Source organism: Engraulis encrasicolus, chromosome 14 (genome assembly GCF_034702125.1).
Source record: "Engraulis encrasicolus isolate BLACKSEA-1 chromosome 14, IST_EnEncr_1.0, whole genome shotgun sequence".
In the NCBI taxonomy this organism is placed as follows: domain Eukaryota; kingdom Metazoa; phylum Chordata; class Actinopteri; order Clupeiformes; family Engraulidae; genus Engraulis; species Engraulis encrasicolus.
In genome coordinates, this window is record NC_085870.1 from 3,706,571 (window position 1) to 3,721,570 (window position 15,000).

Sequence of the window (15,000 nt, forward strand, 5' to 3'; positions counted from 1 at the left end):
TCTCTCTCTCTCTCTCTCTCTCTCTCACACACACACACACACACACACACACACACACACACACACACACACACACACACACACACACACACACACACACACACACACACACACACACACACACACAGGCTTATCCTGTCTGTGTGTCCCCCTGCCAGCAGGAACATTTAGCTGCATGGTCTGGGGACGAGACGCCGATTAGCTTTATTACACCAGACAGAAGGACAGAACAGACAGGTGGATGTTTGTCCCCAATAACATTGCCATGTGTCACGCTGTACACTACACACCCACAGTAACTAACGACCAACGGCATTACATTCAGCGTGGCTGACTGATAGCCTTGGCTGGCCTCTGGGCAAAGACATTTAAAAGGGCCCCCCTCTAGGGTTGCCAACCGTCCCTTGAAATACGAAATCGTCCTGTATTTAGAGATAAAAGTACGGGTTCTGTATTGAACTGAAACGGGACACGGGACGTTAAAATGCAGGACGTTCACATCTAAGAAATGCTACATTTTCTGGGGGACTACCCCCAGACCCCCGCCACGATGAAGCGTCCCGTATTTTTTCATTGACAGTTGCCAAACCTAGCCCCCTCCCTTAACCAATATATGCAATATAATGAGGACCCAATTCTGGGTCACCGCCCTCCCCCTTCCCCCCTCTCCTCTCTCTGGGCCTGGGACAACTGCCCCCCCCCCCCCCCCCCCCCCTCTCCCTGGGCCTGGGACAACTGACCCCTTTCACCTCCCCCTTGTCAGCTTCCCTGGCGGCATTCAGACGGTGATTGGTGAGCATTAGGGCTGGGCGGTTCTGGAAAAAATGTGTATCACGGTTTTCTTGATGAAAATTAATATCACGGTTCTCTGCACGATTTTTTTTTCATAAGCGGCGATTTTCCCCCACATCTCAATGTTTCTGAAGAAAAGGCTGACATTAAGAGATAAAATCCTGAATTTTAATTAATATCCATTTCTATTTTAATCTCCATTTCTATTTTAATCACTTTTTTGGAATAAAAACAAAAAAAAAAACCTTCTCTCATCAAAAAGTGAACCTTGTGTAGGTGAAAACCGTTATCACGCTTTTTTAACGGTACAGTATACCGCCCAGCCCTAATGAGCATCATCATGTTCTGCAAGACTCAAATACTAAGGGTGCATGCCATGGCGTCTTCCTGATTAAAACAAACATTTGCATGTAATCAGCTTGCCTCATTATCACCACGGTGACAAGGTCTGATTCTTTTAGAGCAGTGATTCTCAAACTGTGGGCCGGGGCCCACTGGTGGACCCTGAATGCATTCCAAGTGGGCCTCGAAAGCATTTTCTAAAAATCAAAATAATAGTTTTGAGTGTTACTGTTGACTATCTGTTTGAGTTTAATGAGGTGGAGCGTGGACATTTTTTGAAAATTTCAGGTGGGCCCCAAGTTGGAAAAGGTTGAGAACCCCTGTTTTAGAGGGAAAAAAACAACACAAAACAAAACCAGAGGAGAAATTCCAGAGACAGAGCTACCCGGAATGTGCTCTATTTCTGTAGCGCAGGGAGATGTTCTTTGTGTCACACATCACATTCCACCTGAAACCTCAAGGAGTATGCTATGCGGATCTATTATGGGATGTTTTGGATGTCACATACTTGTGTCTGAGAGAGATTAAACATAACCCAGATACACTATGGTTTATATAAACAACATTAATAATGGCATAAAAAGTGGAGCACAATCCTATAGTTGGTCGGAAACTATAAAAAGAGATTATTTATGCGACTATAATGATAATCTCCGCGTGACCCCTTTTCCCTGTCTGTGCTTTTCAGTGGCAAAGGTTTTAAAGCACGGCGGCATAACACAAACACAGATGTGCACAGAGCGGCATGATATCAACTTGGAGACACCTCCCTCCACACATCTACACATGGACAAACAAAGCCAATACAAAACCCTACAAAAGGATAAGGAGGAACAGGAAGGAGGAGAGCAGGACATATGGGGGCAGCCGTGGCCTAGTGGTTAGAGAGTTGGTCTTACAATCTAGGGGTTACAGGTTCGAATCCCCCCTGACCTCTCCCTACATCTCCGCCCTGAAGTGCTGAAGTGCCCTTGAGCAAGGCACCTAACCCCACACTCTTCCAGTGACTGTAACCAATAACCTGAAAAAGAATAACTGTAAGTGGCTTTGAATAAATGAAAACGTCAGCTACGTGCAATATAATATGTAGAGTAGGCAACAAGACTAAGCACATCTCTTGCAGCCATCAAGAAGCAAGTAAAGACTCTCCTCTTTTGTGACTATCTAGACCTACTAGACTAATGTCTGAGCTGCCCTAGCCCCAGGCCAGACTCTTGACATGATGTGTAGGTGTGTGTGTGGGTGTGTGTGTGTACTCTACTTTACTACAAAAAAAAACAAAACTAACCCGTCTTTGCCTCTGCACTTGTTATTCTGTTTATCTCCTGTGCACTTTGTATCTGCTAGTGATGTTGGCTATGATCATGTCCTCTTTTGAAGGTCGCTTTGGTTTTAAAGCGTCTGCCAAATGCAATGTAATGTAAATGTAATGTAATGTAATATGTATAGGATAGGAGAGGAGAGGAGAGGAGATAAAGGAGAGGAGAAGAGAGGAGAGGAGAGCAGAGCAGAGGACAGGACAGGACAGGACAGGACAGGAGAGGATAGCACTGAATGGGAAAAGGTAAGTTAGGATAAGGACAGACATGATGGACAAGTGACAAGACAAGACAAGACAAGACCAGACAAGACAAGACAAGACAAGGTAAAGAAAAAAAAGGCTGAGAGAATAGGACTGAGGTCAGGTCGGGGAGGGGCAGGATAGAAGTGTATAGCCGGTAACACCCTGCGCTATCGTAGTTGTGTAGTACTATGGTTGCTAACTTTTGAGTGACTACTACAGTGTTCCACTGGTGGAATGGCGCACATCATGAGGCTACGAGGAAATAAAATAGGTGGAGCAGACAGAGTTAGGTAGCATGGAGTGGTGTAGGTTAGGGCAGGAGGATGGTAATTGGTGTAGGTGAGGACAGGAGGATGGTATTCAGTGTAGGTTAGGGCAGGAGGATGGTAATTGGTGTAGGTTAGGACAGGAGGATGGTAATTGGTGTAGGTTAGGGCAGGAGGATGGTAATTGGTGTAGGTTAGGGCAGGAGGATGGTAATTGGTGTAGGTTAGGACAGGAGGATGGCAATTGAGCTAAACCGGGTGGTGTAGGTTAGGGCAGGAGGATGGTAATTGGTGTAGGTTAGGGCAGACAGAGTAAGGTAGCATGGAGTGGTGTAGGTGAGGGCAGGAGGATGACAATTGAGCTACACCGGGTGGTGTAGGTTAGGGCAGGAGGATGGTAATTGGTGTAGGTTAGGGCAGACAGAGTAAGGTAGCATGAGGGCCGGAGGATGGTAATTGGTGTAGGTTAGGGCAGGAACATGGTAATTGGTGTAGGTTAGGGCAGGAGGATGGTAATTGGTGTAGGTTAGGGCAGGAGGATGGCATGGAGTGGTGTAGGTTAGGGCAGGAGGATGGCATGGAGTGGTGTACAGTAGGTTAGGGCAGGAGGATGGCAATTGAGCTAAACCGGATGATTTGAAAGTGATTGCAGCCCATGCGCTGACATGTGCTGCTTTGTTATGAAAGCTGTCCAGCAGATCAGAGAGCTCCCGGCATAATATGGTAAATTACGTACTGTATCCCGAGCCAAAAGTGTAATCCCCACCCACCATAATCCAGCTTCAATGAGGTCGATTTCTCTCTGTGTGCTGATGTCATTTTTGCCGCTGCATAATGGCTGCAGGTGTTACGTAACGCTTCTGTGTTCTATGCATGGCAAAACTAACTTGCTTATTTATTTATTTACTTGTTTGTTTGTTTGTAACTCCCTCTGTGCATCTGATCCTGTGTGCTGAGTGCTCTGCCCACTAGCCGGCCCAGGGACGCCAGTGGCTATGTGTGTCTGTGTGTGTGTGTGTGTGTGTCTGTGTGTGTGTGTGTGTGTGTGTGTGCGTGTGCGTGCGTGTGTGTGCGCGTGTGCGTGTGTGTGTGCGCGCGTGTGTGTGCATGTGCGTGTGTGTGTGTGTGTGTGCGTGTGCGTGCCTGTACATGTCTGTGTGTGTGTGTGTGTGCACGCGCGAGTGCGTGTGTGTGCAAGCGTGTGTGTGTGTGTGTAGGGGTTGGATGGGTGCAGGGGGCTACTGGAGACTACTCCATTACCTCATGCAGCACCAGAGGCTGTCTGAAGAGGATCTCTCAGTCATACAAAGCAACCTGAACAGGAGAACTTACAAAATTGAACCAAAAAATATAAAAGTTGCAGCTACACCGCAGTGTAAAAGATGATCTCTATTTAGAGATAGATACAGAGATATGGAGATATTGAAATATAGCCACTGCAGCCATATCTAGCCTGTGGGGGCCCCTGGCAGGTGGGGGCACCAGGCTGCAGCCGTATCTAGCCTGTGGTGGGGGCCTCCTGGCAGGTAGGGGCCCCAGGCTGCAGCCATATCTAGCCTGTGGGGTCCCCTGGCAGGTGGGGGCCCCAGGCTGCAGCCATATCTAGCCTGTGTGGGCCCCTGGCAGGTGGGGCCCCCCTAGGCTGCAGCCATACAGTATCTAGCCTGTGTGTTAATCCAGCCCTCGTTTCAGGGTGATATAACATGTGGTTGTCACAGCAGGCCATTTGTTTCTGCTGTAGGCCATTGCATGTGCTTCTAAAAATCTCCCATCTGTATTAAAAACAGACCATTCAAGTCCAGTGCTCAAATCCAGTGCGTGATATCTAGCCAGATTGCACAATGCAATGTTGTTTTTATCTTTTTCTAATCTTTTGTTTGTTTAATCTTTGTGGCCTCTGTGCTGCTACAAATCTTTACACCAAAAAGTGTGTTTTCCACAAGCATCAAGGGTTCTTTTTCATCACAGAAGACTAGTCTTTTCAAAACAGCATCCGTGAGTTATGGTGTTATCCTCAGAAACATCAAACAAAGTTAGTGTGAGGTGTGTGTATCCATGCAACACGTGGTGTTATTTTGACAGACTACCTTGTGAATGACTGTTTGTGTTCCTTATGTATCCCTTTGTATTTATTAGCCAGGATAAGAAAATGTTATTGTTTTGATCTGAGCGCTTGATTAATAAAGTAAATAAAAAATTTGGACGCTTAAAAGCCTGATAAAAGAAGACTGGAATAGCAATGGGGGATATTGTGGAGGCCCACATAACTGAAGCTAGACACAAACATATCAGCTCTCAATAGAGATGCAAACGATTAATCGATCAATGCATTAATCGATTAAAAAACATTAATCACAATTAATCACCGATTCAAATGACAAGACATCCAGGTGAAATGGGCATGTGAAGAATGTGTGTGAGGAGGGGTGTGAATAGTGGAAATATTTGAATTGCCTTAAAGAACTTAAATAGAATTAGTTTGAATTTTGTATTTTATCTCAATTTTGCATTTCAATTTTTAGATTTCGTAGTTTTTTTTCCGAGAAACATTGAGATTTCGGGGGGAAAACGCCACTTATCAATTAACTGTAAGTCGATCGATAAGGCAATCAACTAACGATTAATGAATTAATCGATAATTTGCATCCCTAGCTCTCAATAACATTCGTCCAACTACAACAACAGAATGCGGAATCTGAGAAAGTATTTCACAAGAGATGGTCTGCACACCACACAACAACCCAGGCCACATACACACATGCACTCAAGCACGCATGCACAGACAGACAGACAGACAGACAGACAGACAGACAGACAGACAGACAGACACACACACACACACACACACACACACACACACACGCGCACACACACACACACACACACACAAACAAAGACACACAGCCACACACACACACCACACACACACACACACAAACAAACAAAGCCACACAGCCACACACACACACCACACAAGGTACACCAGGTACAATGCGTACCCAGGTTTGATGTGGACCCAGGTACAATACGGACCCAGGTTTGATGTGGAGGTCATTTCCTCATCCTTCCCTGCATCTCTCATGTCACCATCCTCATTTTCATCTCCATTCCATTAAAGGCTCCAAAAAGTTCCCAAAACTAAACTATTTATTTTGATTAAAAGTCAACTGTGCTTTACTCACTTCCCCTGTGATCCGTAGCTGTTCATGCTGTCCCAAAACTAAACTTTTATTTTGAAGAAGTGTGCTGTGCTGTACTCACTTCCCCTGTGATCCGTAGCTGTTCATGCTGTCCTCGATGGACTCGTGGCTGGCCTGCCGCACCGTGCGACTCGGCATCTCCACCGCCAGCCCCGTCTCTGTACTGCGCTGGATGCCCTTTAGCTTCCGAGCGTTCTCATCTGTGGCAGACAAAAGCACACACACACACAAACACACACACACACGCACGCACATACACACACACACACACACAAACATACAGAGAGAGAGAGAGAGAGAGAGAGAGAGAGGGAGGAAGGGAGAAGAATAAGATCACAGTCTGATCATGTTGTACAGAATGTGATTTCACCCAAAACATGTCCGTGCATGTACACACACTCATGTGTCAATGAGACATACTGCATATAATGTGTTGTGCATGTTCCTCCTCATCAGTGTTGCCAGATTGGCCGGGTACCCGCCCAATTGGGCTACTTGGGACGAGCGTCTGTGGGTAAAAACGGGAAAAATTGGTCATTTGGCGTTTTTTTTTTAAAGCCATTTTGGGCCCATAGAAGTCAATGTAATTTGTTGAATTTGGGCTGAATTTAGCGCATTTTGGCGTTTTTTAAGAATCTTTTGGGCGGGATTTGGTCAGACACATCTGGCAACACTGCTCCTCATTCAGGATATTCCTGACAATGAGGAGAAGATGAGATGAGCTCCCTCTGCAGATGGCCATGACATTGCATCCTGTCATCTCAACGTCTCCTAATCCTGTCACCTTGGGGTGCCATTGGGGGGGCTGCCCCCTTTGCTCGGATGAGGCATAAATGCAATTTTGTTGTGTGCAGTGTGCAGTGTGCACTTGAGTGCTGTGTCACAGGGAGTTTGGAGATCCCCAGTTGGGCTTTCACTTCACTTTCACTTCACATAATAGCAATGCAGCCAGGTTACTCATGAATATAACAAATTAAATTAGGGAGACATAAGTTAGTATTTCATGCTCTTGCACTGATGCCTGGCGTCTGCATCTCCATGTCACTGTGCTTCCTGATGAATATTGCAAAGCAAATTGAGCTTTTCCAGTCGAAGAAATCATTCTCACTGCTTAATTCCATGTCAAGTCAGGATAACGACTTAAATCCTGCCGGTCAAAAGGCCAGCATCACACTGCGCTGGACAGAATGGATTTATTGCTCCATAAAAAAAAATGACAGTGGTTTAGCCGACCATTTTACCAAGAAAGGGAGGATTTATAGATAAAGGAGAATGCACTGGAGAGCTTCTCACTCTACACCCTTAGAAAAAAGGGTTCTTTATGGAACCTAAAAAGGTTCCATCCTTTGGTACAAATAAGACACCAAATGATTCCAAGTAGAACAATTAAATAATTAAAAGAGCTGAAACAATCAACTGACAAGCAAGATAAGAGGTTCTGCATGGTTAAGGCCTGTTGCTGTTGTCTGAAATGATTTTTTTTCCCTTCTGCCTTGAAGTGTCCTGATGTTCCACTTGACAAATTATGTCCAATCTACGTGTGCGTCCCCAGGGGCGTAGCACCAAATTTGGGGCCCTAGGAACAACCTCTTCCATGGGCCCCCCTACACACACCCCAACCTAAACAACCCTCCAGATTAGAATGGCGTCAGCAACATTCAAAACGCAGACTGGTGCCCCGTCAAAATCTCGTCATTATTTTACCACACTTCAGCTATAACGGGCGTTGTCAGATGGTCAGAGACATGGTCAAGTAACCAGAGCTTTGAGACCGCAAAATAAAAGCAGAATGAAGGTTCAAGACTGACAGCTGTTCGCACCGCCACCTTGACATTGGCAACTGATGAATATGACGTCGACTAATATCGACAGAATCAATCTGCAAATTTGATGACCAGGGCGGGCAGCATTGCACCCGGTTGAGAAACCGCTTTTCTTCAAGACTAGGATATTAGCTAAAATAGGCTCACCTTCTCTCAAGTTCACACCATTTGCACCTGCTGCGACAGGGGGCATCTTCACGTTCGTGACATTTTCTGAAATTGAGTGGGATTCATTTTACAAATAGGCTTTGCTATCATTTGGATATTTGAACCAACATCGACCCATGTTGGTCTTTTGGGACACTTGTTATGAATATAGGCCTATCAAAGACAAATATGGGTTCACAATGATAGCCAACAAAATGAGATTATTTTTTTCATTTGACATCGGCTATCACAGAAGGCCACACGGAATGGGAATGGGATAGTTAGGTATCCTACTTTGTAGGCTGCAATTTTGACATTTGGGCTCACCTTTCTTGCAATAAATCAGCTGCAGTTGCTTTCCTTCATTTTGTTTCCCCTGTCTCTCTTGCCTTTCTATTCTTTTTGTGAAAGCCTGGTGTTTTAGAAGTCTTTCATTGCTAACCGGCTGCTGCGTTTAATGCCTAATAATAATGACGTGAGTGAGTGTTGATTCCGCATATTGTACAATCAAAAGTCCGCGAGAGGGCGGACTAAACCAATGCGTGATAATGGGGGTGTCTGATATAGAATATAGCCGATTTGCAGGCTAGTATATCCAGTTCAACAGATGTATATCCAGAGAACCTTGGAATTACATAAATTACCAACATGTATTGACATTATTTTTAAAATAATGTTTAAAAAAATGAAAGAAGAAAAATATTTTCCATTGGAGGGCCCCCGGTGGGCCCCCCAAGTGGTCTGGGCCCTAAGAATGAGTCAGGGTTTTCCCCCTCTGTTCCACGCCGCTGTGCGTCCCACACAACATTATGCGACAGGCAACCTGTTTTCTGCACTTTTCTTCCTCTGAACAACTGAAGGGTGTAACGGCTAGTTCTCAGCAGCAGAGATGAGTGTTTTTTGAGACACTACATTTTAGCATAGCGTAACGTGTCAGTCAGTTTTTGAAATGTCATGACATCAACTTCACATTCCCAAAGTCGAAAGACACATTACGTCACATCAGTCATACACATCAGTAATGTGTTCCTGATATGTGTCTTGACATTGTTATGACTGGTGCACGACACAGGGTAGTGGACATGTAGTAGACCTCGTATAATACCACATGATATTCATCATACATTTTTCTGTGATTACTCCCGGACTCCAGCATGTCTAACTTCTCTGTATGACGGCATGGTGTGGAAACAACCCACAGCGTGCACAATGTTCAGCACTGTATAATTTCCAGCTTTCTTGGCCTTTTCCAATCACAGTACTGATTGTTATGCTGATATACTGATATCCCGGTGAGCAAAGTGGCACTGACTGGAGCACTGTAGAAATAAATGTGATTTTTACATCTTAGATCCTGAATATAGGGAGCTGATGACTTGCGGTGTGCATTGGCAATGCCCTTCCAATTCGATTCGATTACGATTCAGGAGGTAGCGATTCGATTCAAATCGATTCAGTCAGATTCTACGATGCATTGCAATGCATTACATTTATACTGAAAGCAAGGCAAGTTTTTCATCAGTCATGAGGCAATACAAGCACTCAGATACAACAACAACATTTTATTAGCTGTTGTGTGTAACAGTCCAGAAGATTTCAATGCTTTAAAGTGCTTTAATGGAGTTTACCCATGGAATTAATTGAAACTTGAAAAAATATTATTAAAAATATTATTAATATTATGACATTTGTCAAATCGATTATTTGAGTTGTCCTGCCCCGCATCGTGATGCATCGCCGAATCGATTATTGTTCACACTACTGATGACCTAGACTGCTCACTGCACAATGTGCTGGGTTATTTGCTCTTTGCTGTCATCAGGGAAGCCAACACATACCAACTGCCATGTCGGTGTGGCATAGCGTAGAGTAGCACACAAGAGGAGGAAAAAAGAACATCCTGTCTCATGAAAAGAGCCTCAAAAAGGGCCCTGTAGTTGCCATGGGAGACCAGCCCAGAGTCTCTCTCTCTCTCTCTCTCTCTCTCTCTCTCTCTCTCTCTATCTCTCTCTCTCTCTCTCACACACACACACACACACACACACACACACACACACACACACACACACACACACACACACACACACACACACACACACACACACACACACACACACACACACACACAAATACTTGTGCAGCCTGTGCCCGTGATTAAGGGGATAATTATTTCAATTTCGAGCCAGATCATTATAATCCATGCCTTTCTCCCCAAAATGTGTCATTACCTGGGGGAGTTGATTTTTTTCTTTGTTATATATAATATTTTGACATTTTGGAAATGTTTTTTTTTTTTGTTTATCACTATGATCACATGAAATAGTCACCTGTAGCCTCATAATGGAGAGCTGTAAGGGTCATGGATAAGACTTAACTACTAGCCTGGAAGGTCAGACTACACTGAAATATTAATAACTTATTCAAATACCTAGCTGAGGGCTGTGCGTGGGACCAAACCATTGACGTTGTGGTTCCAATTGACTCAGTCTGCACTGCCTTGGCCAGTGGAAATGCTATAACCCAGTGTTTCTCAAAATGGGGCGCAAGCCCCCCTGGGTGGGCGTGGAGGCAATTGCAGGGGGGGCCTGTGACATCCGATTTTGGGTTGTTTCCCCCCAAGGAAATTATTTCCTCTCTCCAATAAGCAATACATTTTAAGCCCTCAACAATGTTATATTGTAAATTGTCATAAATTTGAATAACATAGGAAAGGCGAGTACTGCTGTTGGTTGGGGGGGCTCGGAAGCATCCATGATGGGAAAAGTTTGAGAACCACTGCTATAACCAATCAAATGACTGCTTTTCTTCAGCTATAGCCATTCTGCTGTCTCCACCATCCTGCCAAAGTCTACCCCAAAGATTCGAACAGAGGGAGGAAAAATATTGCCTTGTGACTACTGGGAATGGGACCTACTGTTACATGTAGGGTTAGTGGGTTGGGTTAGCATGGCAGACAGACATTTCAGACGTTTCGGCCTAAGCCTTCTTCAGCGTCTTTACAGAGGATGTAGGCAGGGTGGTTTTTAAAAAAGTGTCAGCCACCAAACAGGAGAAAAGAGCCCCAATCTCCCAAACAGGAGGAAAGAGCCCCAATCTCCCCGTACGGTGTTTCACGATAACCTGGACGTCCTTGAGAGCAGCGCTGTGATGTCCCATTCATCAGGCAACACTTAAAGCAGCTAAATTAGCCAACCTGTCTAATGCTGCCTGCCAACCCCCTCTCCTCTCTTCTCGTCTCCTTCTCCTCCCCTCTCTTCTCCTCCTCTTTCCTCACCTCACCTCACCTCTCCTCTCTCATTATCTCCTCTCCTTTCCTTTCCTTTCCTTTCCTTTCCTCTCCTCTTCTTTCTCCTCTCCTCTCATCTCCTCTCTCTCTCCTCTTTCTCTCCTACGCTCTCCTGCCCTCACCTCTCCCCCTCTTTTCTTTTCTTTTCTTTTCTTTTCTTTTCTTCTCTTCTCTTCTCTTCTCTTCTCTCCTCAAAGCACCACCAGCATTCCTGCATGTCTACGGTTTGTATATGCTTTTTGTCACGAGGATCTTCCAAGGATGTTGCATAATAATGTAAGTGTATGGTGGTGTGGTGGCAGCAATAGAAATGCACTGAGGTACACAGAAAAAAAATGCTGTGACAATTTAATATTTAGAAATATTGAATAGAAAATACCGATACCTATAGAAAATAAGTGTTGAATTACGTAACACTGCAATTTTCTTTTTACCACATAAGCAGTAGCAGGCAGTGCAGTGGGCCCCCTTGGGTCTCGAGCCGGCCGGGCCAGATTGATAACTCGACTCGCGGTGCGGTGCACAGCCTGGTGCGGTGCGGTGGCACCGTATGTAGACCAGTGCAGGCCGCAACTAGGGCTCATTATTACGCTCTCTGGAGGATGGATAAAAATGTACGCGGCCCCATCTATTAACGCCAGCCAGCGGAATACATTAATCAACATGACAGTCCTGAATTTATACCAGAAAGACGACGACATGTACGCAATAAGGAGGAGACCTTTTTTCCACAGCCTCCGCCCCTCAATATCCTGTAACGGTTATAGCTTGTACGGTACCTCAGTGCCTCCCTCCCATGAGCAGGACATTACAAAATCTTGGATATTCATGATTATATGAAAAGTCATGAATTAATTTTTTTTTTGATATATTAATCAATCTCTTTTTTGGATTGGTTTCTAAATTTAATTCAAAATCCAAATTGTGATTCGTTGTCTTTGACCCTGGTGTCATTAGTAAAAATTGTCTCTGTGTGGTTTCATATTGAAAGAATGATTAATAACTTCGCTATCCTTTAATGGTGATTTCTATTTCATTTGGCTGTGGTTGGACCAGGGACAATGGTTTAGTGTAATTATTGTAGTGTAGTGTAATCAGTGTAGTGTAATTATTTCAACAACAGGCCTGCCATTTCATTGTTAGCCTATCTAAACCCCTGCAGCAAAAAGCTCTACAGGGATGATGCTCGGTAGCAGTGTGAGCGGGATACACGGTTGTCTGTCAAATTGCCTCTGCACTCAACGCCACGCAATAAGATGGTGCATACAACCAATCACACTAACTCCCCACACGGCAAACTGCGGGGCGTGGACGGCAATATGCAAGAGCGGTGTGACGTGTGTTATGTGCGTTACGCCCTTTTTTGGGGGCAACATTGGGGGGGAAAGCCAATGCAAGTCAATTGGTGGTGTTGGGAAAGAATAAACGAAAGACAAGGACCTGTACCTCACGTTGTTCATGCTCAACATGCCAAAAACGTGTTGTGTTGCCGGCTGTTCAAATAATATAGCCAAACAGCCGTGGCTGAAGCATGGACTGTGTGCATTTAGGCTAGCCGATGTAGCATGTACAGTAAGTTAATGAGATGTTCGGTTTGTTTTCCCCCATAAAGGGGCATAATGCACATTCACGAGCAAAGTAACCGGATGGACGTTCATTAGGGGTGTAACAATACCGAACCGAACCGACGTACCGTACCGAAAAGACCTGTACCGAATCGAACAGTGCTGTACCGAGTACCGAAAGGTTGAGTAAAAGGCTACTCTGTTCATGTTTTTACATTATGCTGCTACTACATGCAGAGGCTCGTGCAGAACCCTGAGAGAGAATGCAAGAAAAAACAGGTGTAGAGGCTTGGTCTTTGTGAAACCTTGAGGAGAAAGTACTATTTCTTACACTGATGAAATCTCCGACCCAAAGTAGCAGGTACCGAAAATGTACGAACCTTGACCCCAAAACCGAGCTACACTACGTGCCGAACCGTGATTTTGGTATACTGTTACACCCCTACCGTTCATGCGTATAGTTCCAGGAGATACCTAGCGGGGCAGCTGTTACTTTTCGTCCGAATTCACACACAGCTGACAGGCTTCAGATTCCCTGTCCCTCCAGCCCAGACCCAGCAAGAGATGACTTGTGTGTTTTGATCCTAAATAACATTTATGTAACGGCCGTGATGTCGTTCTACACGTAGGCTACAAGAAGTGGTCTAAAGGCCAATTTATACTAATTGCCGCTGACGGTGGCAGAGCCTGTGCAACCGTCTGTGCGCGACCACGGCCCACGTGCAGAGGCTCTGCAACCGTCGCCGCATGCCTCAAGAAAATCCTGACTACACGTCAGACGGTTGCGAAGGTCGCAGAGAAAAGGCGCTGTGATTGGTCGTCTCGCTACTTCCGTGTACGAGAGCCAAACTGTCAATATTCTGTGAAATACGAACGCTTCCTTTCTAGTGTGTGTAAATAAATGAAGCTACAATGACTGAATTAGTAAGTAACAAACAAACAATACATCAGTTTAGCACTCGCGGCACAATGCCTGCAGTCTGACTACTGTAGCCTTGTAGCTATGTAGCCAAATGTGGCTAACGACATGAGAGCTCGTGCGCAGATCTATAACATCAACATTAGGGACCAGAACCAACTGGCGCTGTTGCTGGACTATAATCTGCCCTTAATACTAATAACTTGTTATGACTGTCTGGTTCTGTAAAATGCTAACATTAGCTCACCCAGCTAAACATCGAGTGATTAAAATGGCAAAGTGGAGTGAGCTATTTGAGTCAAATAAGTTCATGGTGCATTTTTACATCAATTTGTGGCAGCCACAACATTTATAATCACTTAGACTTAAATTAAGCAAAAACTTAGATGTTGGAAGTCACACGAAAGCCAGCCATGTTTGTTTCTCAGAAAAATGTGTATGATATTCTGTCGTCACTACACTGGTCCCCGATCCCGCTCCTCATGATTTGATTGGACTTGTCGACTTTCGACTTTCAGCCTCGCAAAGTGACCACGCTTTACTAGACTGGCCCTGGGAGCAAATTTTCCATCACTAGGGGAGAAAAGATTTCTAGGCTATTTCATTGTACTAATTTCAGTTAAATCTGTCACGCCCTTTCCAGTGGTCAGCAGGGTCATCTGAAAAAAAAAAACATTTACGAGTGGCTAATTTCAACCAAGTCAAACAGCAAAAAACGACAGCCAGTCTTTTTGCTACCTGTATGTAATGCAGAACTGTTACATAAATGCATTGCATCCCTGTTTTACAGTCATCTTTATTTAAAGGATAATGAGAAGATACTCAAAGGCCTGTTCCACTTGAATTCCTCCCCAACTTTTATCCCCTTTTTTCAGTCAATCAACAGATACTGCCTGGACATTTTAACAACTTTAAATGGAAACGAAATTAACCAATTAACCACTTCAAAATGAATTGTGGCCAGCAGCCCCTGCATCCTCTTCGCTAATAGAGTCAAATGTGGCATGTTTATTGCCAAGGCTGCTATATTGATTCCAAATAGGGGTAATCAATTTCCTGTTTAGTCCAGGCCATCAACCAGCCGTCGTTTCAGTTC

General features: G+C 44.7%; 1 protein-coding gene across 1 annotated transcript in view; it reads right to left on the reverse strand.

Annotated features, from left to right (window-relative positions):
• rims4 (regulating synaptic membrane exocytosis 4) overlaps positions 1–15,000 on the reverse strand; it is a 47,282-nt gene that overhangs the window by 17,070 nt on the left and 15,212 nt on the right. Inside the window, exon 2 of the mRNA XM_063216297.1 lies at positions 6,226–6,364. Within this exon, the coding sequence (XP_063072367.1) occupies positions 6,226–6,364 (139 nt within the window). The remainder of the gene's footprint in view (positions 1–6,225; positions 6,365–15,000) is intronic.